The 6,750-nt window shown below is 39.7% G+C and overlaps 1 protein-coding gene across 5 annotated transcripts in view; it reads left to right on the plus strand.

Moving 5' to 3' along the window:
- Positions 1–6,425, plus strand: part of ANAPC5 (anaphase promoting complex subunit 5) — a 28,047-nt gene extending 21,622 nt beyond the window's left edge. For 2 of the 5 annotated variants that reach the window (XM_036354053.1, XM_036354054.1), the window contains exons 13-17: positions 1,806–1,927; positions 2,586–2,693; positions 2,773–2,920; positions 5,241–5,403; positions 6,038–6,425. In XM_036354053.1, the coding sequence (XP_036209946.1) occupies positions 1,806–1,927; positions 2,586–2,693; positions 2,773–2,920; positions 5,241–5,403; positions 6,038–6,249 (753 nt within the window). In that variant the 3' untranslated portion in view covers positions 6,250–6,425. Of the gene's footprint in view, positions 1–1,805; positions 1,928–2,585; positions 2,694–2,772; positions 2,921–5,240; positions 5,404–6,037 lie in introns of those variants that run through there. The other 3 variants (XM_036354055.1, XM_036354057.1, XM_036354056.1) reach the window with 2 other exon arrangements.
- Positions 6,426–6,750: the final 325 nt, after the last annotated feature.

Raw genomic sequence — 6,750 nt, forward strand, 5'->3', positions numbered from 1 at the left:
GCATTGAGGTCAACATGGGTACTTACTTAGGAGACTCTGTAAGCTCTCTTCAAGAAGCCTGAGAAATAAACTCTGAGAAAAGATTTAAAGCAGGGGACTTCCCCTGCTCTTGTCTTCATGGTTTTAAATTAGTATTCTTAACATCTCCAACTATACAGGAATAAGAAAAGAAATTATCAACATCCTTCAACAGATCAGGAATTAGGTCTCAGTTTTGTTATTTTGTCTCGTACTTAGCAACTCTAATCTTTTCCTCCCAGAACTGAATAACCTTGTGGGAAGATGTTGTGCCCAGAGGGCAGTCCTAGGCCTTCTGTTTCTCACTGAACTGACTTTTATCTCTGAAGGGGCTGAAAACACGGTTACAAGGGCCTTCTTTCTCTCCCTTCCCTTACCATGTTTAGTCTTCAGGATTAAGGCCTGGGAATCTCCCACTGCTGGTCCCTGGGGTGGTCATTCACGTAGGTGGTTAGATAAGGTGTGAGCATGTGAGCTGTGCTGACATGTGAACCAGAGCACCCAGAGGGGAAACAAGACAGAAGATAGCACCCAAGGATGAAGTGTGGCTCCGTGGGAGTGCTAATGGGTGAAATAATTTCCATTGCAGTTCTAGCTGTAACCAAGAAGGTGTACAGTAAAATAAAGATACAATTTAATTACAGTTTACAAAAAAAACCTGTATGGCAGATAGATGTATTACAAAATGCTCAACCTGACCAGTGGTCAGGGAACTACAAATTAAAACAATAATGAGATACTTCATATCCATCAGATTGGCCAAAAGTAAAATATCTGACGGTAGCAATTGTCGGTGAGAATGTGGAGCAGAGGGTAATGTCATAGGCTCCTGGTGGGGCTGTAAACTGGTACAGTCCATTTGAAGAACAAAGGGCTTCTATATTAAAGTGAAGCGCATATGTACTACAACCCAGCATTGCCTGTGCTGGCTGTATACCTGAGATAAACTTGTACAAGGAGAGGTATGTGAAAATGTTTATTGCAGCATTTTTCAGAAGAGTGAAAAATCGATACCACCTAAATACCCATCAACCCGAGAATAGATAAGCTGTCACATATTCATATAATTGAGAACTATTAGTGAAAAGGAAGGAACTATAATTTCTTGTATTAATATGTGTAAACCCCCAAAATAATGTTGAGCTTAAAAGCAAGTTAAAGGATGCATACAGTATGATACTATTTATTTATACAAAGTTAAAAATGTGCAAGATCATACTACATGCTGTTTAAGGATAAGTATGTGTGTTGTAAAAGTATAAGAACATAAATGGGGATGATAGATACCAAGTCAAGTGCTTACTTTGGAAAAATAGAAAAGGGAGTAGAAATTGTAAAGTACTTCAGTAGTCTTAATAGTATCTGAAGGAAAGAAAGCAAAATGTGATTTGACAAAGTTGATGATTTGCACACGTGTTTGTTTTTTTATTAATGCTTGTTCACATACTTGAAATATTTTTTTAAAATATTTGTTATTGATTTTTAGAGAGAGGAAGGGAGAGAGAGAGAAAAAAAAATCAATGTGAGATCAAAACATCGATCGGCTGCCTCCTGCACGCCCCCTGCCAGAGATTGAGCCTACAACCCGGCATGTGCATGGGACGATGACCAACCAACTGAGCTACACTGGCCAGGGCCATACTTGAAATATTTTTTAAATAGCAAAAATTAAAAATGTGTTTGAATTGTTAGGATATTTGCTAAGCAAGCCCAAATACTTTTCCATCTCTGTTGAATAATGAGGTGAACACTTGCCATTTGTCCCTAATTATATTTTTTCTTATTAGTTATGGATGCTCTGTGATCAGAAAATACAGTTTGACAGAGCGATGCACGATGGCAAATATCACTTGGCTGACTCGCTTGTTACAGGAATCACAGCGCTTCATAGCACTGAGGGTGTGTATAGGTAAGAAACGTGGAGGACTCCAGCCCAGAGTGAATTCATTCCCCGGTGGCTTTATTCTTGTATGTTTTGTGTGTGAATTAATTTATCCACTTTAGCTTAGGAAAAACCTATTTTCTTTTTTAAAAAATTCTCACCAAGGATATATTTAGAGAGAGAGGAAGAGGCGTGGTAGCGGACAGTAAGAGAGAGAGAGACATCAATGTGAGAGAGAAACACTGGTTGTCTCCCATACATGCCCCGACCTGGGATCAAACTTGCAACCTATTAGTATACAGGATGGTGCTCCAAACTACGGAGCCACTCAGCCAGGGCAGAGAAACCCTTTTTTCTATTCATTACATATTTATTACAGGAAATGAGAAATACAGACAAGCAGAATGGAGACAGTAAGTGCCACCCAGAGACAATCACCAACATTGTGACATCTATAGTTCCAGCCTTTGCTCCTGCGTTTGTGTGTGTGTACACACACACATGTGCTTATAAACACACTCTTCTTCTTTTAACGAAAATTATATTAGGCACAGTTCTTCCCTGGGGATTCAATTACATTGTGATTGAGGAAATAGGGATTCTAACCCTGAAAGTGACTATACTTATAACCCTTGCAAAACGTCAACATAACCACTTACTAGTATGTTTATTTTGTTTGTGTCAGAAAAGCAGTTGTACTACAGGCTCAGAATCAAATGACAGAGGCACACAAGCTTTTACAGAAATTATTGATTCATTGTCAGAAAATCAGGAACACAGAAATGGTGATCAGGTAAGAGGGGGTCTCTCGTGCGTGTCACGGATGGTGCCTTGTGGTGGAAATTCTCATACTGTCCTCCTGTCTTCGGCAGTGTCCTGCTGTCTGTGGCAGAGCTGTATTGGCGATCCTCCTCCCCTACCATTGCACTGCCCGTGCTCCTGCAGGCGCTGGCCCTCTCCAAGGAGTACCGGCTACAGTACTTGGCCTCTGAAACAGTGTTGAACTTGGCTTTTGCCCAGGTAAGCTGATCTCTGTTTTGTTTTGTGTTTGTTTGTTTATTTTAGCATATATTTGTACTCAAGAACTGGCAGATCTGGTACTACTTTTTGGTTTTGAAGGATTATAATGAGCTTTCACTTCTCACTATTGAAGTCTGGGAATGCAGTCTCCATGGCAGGCCCTCCACTGTGAACTTGGAAATCTGGAGCTGTGAACTTGGTGGCAGGCTGACACCTCCCAGTGGCACTGGCTGCGTATTCAGTAAAGGGGACTCGCCTCTTCATTGAGGACATTTGCATCATATTAATGGTTAGCTGGCCCAGAGCTATGCTTAATTTAACAAGGGGATGAATAGAATAAAGAAGTGAGGGAGTCATATGTTAATTGAAAGGTTTTAGAAATGAAATTTTTTTTAATGTTTGTTTTCTGTCTCCCTTTGTAGAATGGAAAGGGTATGAGAGAAGGGGCACTTGTTTTTTCCCTACTGTATCCCATGGTACCTAGTAGGACCTACACATAGAGTAGGCTTTTAATGTTTATAGAATAATTTTTTCTTAAGTTCATGCTCAGCTAGTGTGGCTCAATAGTTGAGCGTCGACCTATGAACCAGGAGGTCACGGTTGGATTCCCAGTCAGGGAACATACCCAGGTTGTGGGCTCGATCTCTAGTCGGGTCATGCAGGAAGCAGCCCATCAATGCTTCTCTCTTATCATTGATGTTTCTCTCTCTCTCTCCCCCTTCCTTCCTCTCTGAAATCAATAAACATAATAGAAAAAATAAAATAAAATTCACGAGACATAAAAGTCATAATTTTAACCATTTTAAAATATACAATTAAGTAGATTTTAGAATATCTATATTATATCTATAGATATATACTAATATCTATCTATCTATAATATTTTAGAATATCTACAGTGTTTTGCAACAATCACACTATCTACTTCTAGATTATTTTCATTACACCAAAAAGAAACCCTTTTCCCATTAGTCACTCTCATCCCCTCCCTCCAGGCTCTGGCAACCACTAATTTACTTTCTGTCTCTATAGATTTGCTTATTCTGTGTATTTCATGTAATGGAATCATACAATATCTGGCCTTTTGTGTCTGGCTTCTTGATTTAGTGTAATCTTTTCAGGGTTCATTCATGTTGTAGCATGTACTACATCCCTTTTACAGCTGAGTCATAGTCCATTGGATGTATACATGTTTCATTTATCTATTCATCAGTTGATGGACCATTGGGTTGTTTCACCATTTGGCTATTAAGAATAGGTGATCTCAACATTCACATACAAGTTTTTGTGTGAATATTGTTTTATTTCTCTTGGGTATACTTGAGAGTAGAATTGCTAACATATAATAATTCGGTTTAACTTGATTTATTTATTTTTTTATATTAAACTACTGTTGGATTCCTGGGATAAATCCCAGATGGTTGTGGTGTACAATTCTTTTAATATGCTGCTGGATTTGGTTTGCTAATATTTGTTGAGGATTCTTTCTCCTGTAATCATAAGATTACATTCTTTTTCATCTATTCTGCCAGTCTTTCTTTTAATTGAAAAGTTTCATTCATTTAACATAATTATGCATAAGAATGGACTTATTCTATTTTGCTATTTTTTTGCTATATGCTTACATCTTTTTTGTTCCTCATATCTGCCATTACTGCTTTCTTTTGTGTTAAATAGATGTTTTCTAGCATATCATTTTATTTATTTTATTTATTTTTTTAAATATACTTTATTGATTTTTTACAGAAAGGAAGGGAGAGGGATAGAGAGTTAGAAACATCAATGAGAGAGAAACATCAATCAGCTGCCTCCTGGACACCCCCTTCTGGGGATGTGCCCACAACCAAGGTACATGCCCTTGACCGGGAATCGAACCTAGGACCCTTCAGTCCGCAGGCCGACGCTCTATCCACTGAGCCAAACCGGTTAGGGCTAGCATGTCATTTTAATTCCCTGTTGTTTCTTTTACTATATGCTTTTGAGATATTTTCTTAGAGCCTCCTCTTCCTCCAGTGATCCTTACACAGCTAATTCAACCCTTTGGGAATTGCCAATCTAAAGGATTTTGGTGTTGAATCTTTTTGTAAAAAAGACAAAACTTTCCCATAGTGTGAATAACTACTCCCTACTGTATCGATCGTCGTCTGAAATCAGATTGTTACACCTTATGTTTTCTAAGGATGGTGCACACTAAATGTAGTACATGTCAGGGAGAAGCTAAGCCAGACATGGCCTCAGGAGAGAAGGACCAAAAAGGAAGCCTTCCTTGGAGTGGGTAGTGCCTGTGGGTGTGTACAGCGCCACGATGTTTCTTTTCCAGCTCATCCTTGGAATCCCAGAACAGGCCTTAAGTCTTCTCCACATGGCCATTGAGCCCATCTTGGCTGACGGAGCTGTCCTGGACAAAGGCCGGGCCATGTTCTTGGTGGCCAAGTGCCAGGTGGCTTCAGCAGCTTCCTATGATCCACCGAACAAAGCAGAAGGTAGGAAGCCGTACCAAGGTTGTTAGGCAGTTTTCTAAAATGTAGGACCTGGAAAAAGAAAAGACATTAAATTTGGGACAGTATTTAAGTTTGAGTGTTCACAACTTTATGTTAAAATTTCAGGCAGCATTTAAAGCGCTTTCTCACATGCATGTTTGTCATGAAGGCTGAAGGCAAATGAGTGGTTATTTACCCTGTAGAATCAGGCACCGGGCAGGAAGTCAAGACTAAAGGCCCTTTATAAAACCTGACTACAGTGGGTTTTTTCCTCCTCAAAGAGTTGAGTATAGAAGTATCTGTACAGCATAGGGAACATTGCGATATTGCAATAACTATGCATGATGCCAAGTGGGTACTGGAAATATCAGGGGGAACACTGTGTAAAGTAGATGATTGCCTAATCACTATGCTGTACACTGAAGCCAATACAAAATAATACTGAAAGTAAACTGTAATTGAAAAATTAAAAGATAAATTTAAATATGTGTTTAAGAGCTAGTAAACACAAAATTTAAGTTAACATTTTTAAAAAAGTGTCTGGAACATGTTAAATCAATAAAAGATATTAAATTTTGGAAACTACATGTGAAGTGTTGAGTTAAACAGGTGTGGTATGTCCCCCCTTTTCCATCAGCTCTGGAGGCCGCCATTGAGAACCTCAACGAAGCTAAGAACTATTTTGCAAAGGTCGACTGCAAAGAGCGAATCAGAGATGTCGTTTACTTCCAGGCCCGACTCTACCACACTCTGGGGAAGACCCAGGAGAGGAACCGCTGTGCGATGCTCTTCCGGCAGCTGCATCAGGAACTGCCCTCTCATGGGGTGCCCCTAATAAACCATCTCTAGTGAGAACGTCCCTGCGGGGCCATGCTGTAGAGTGCAAGATTCTGAACTTGTTTACACTCCCTCCACATAAATGATGTGTGTGTGAGTGTGTGTGTGTGTGTGTGTGTGTGTGTGTGTGTCTTAATATATATATTTTTATTTCAGAGGGGGAGAAAGAGAGAGAGAGAGAGAAACATCAATGATGAGGGAATCATTGATCGGCTGCCTCCTGCACTCCCCACACTGGGGATCGAGCCCACAATCTGGGCATGTACCCTGATCGGGAATTGAACCATGACCATAAGTTGATGCTCAACCACTGAGCCATGCTGGCCAGGCTACATGATGTTTTTTATACCTGTTTTGTCAATAGACTGCATTCGGGTTCGTTTGTCTTGTTTTGCTGCTAGAATATACATATTTGTTTTGTTCTCCCTTTACCTTCTGGTAGCAAAGACATCAACTTTTGTTAATAAACACCTTTTAGTATAAGTGTTAAAGATTATGTTCTTTCTGGGCAAA

The sequence above is a fragment of the Myotis myotis genome, unplaced genomic scaffold (assembly GCF_014108235.1).
Source record: "Myotis myotis isolate mMyoMyo1 unplaced genomic scaffold, mMyoMyo1.p scaffold_m19_p_20, whole genome shotgun sequence".
NCBI classification, from domain to species: Eukaryota; Metazoa; Chordata; class Mammalia; order Chiroptera; family Vespertilionidae; genus Myotis; species Myotis myotis.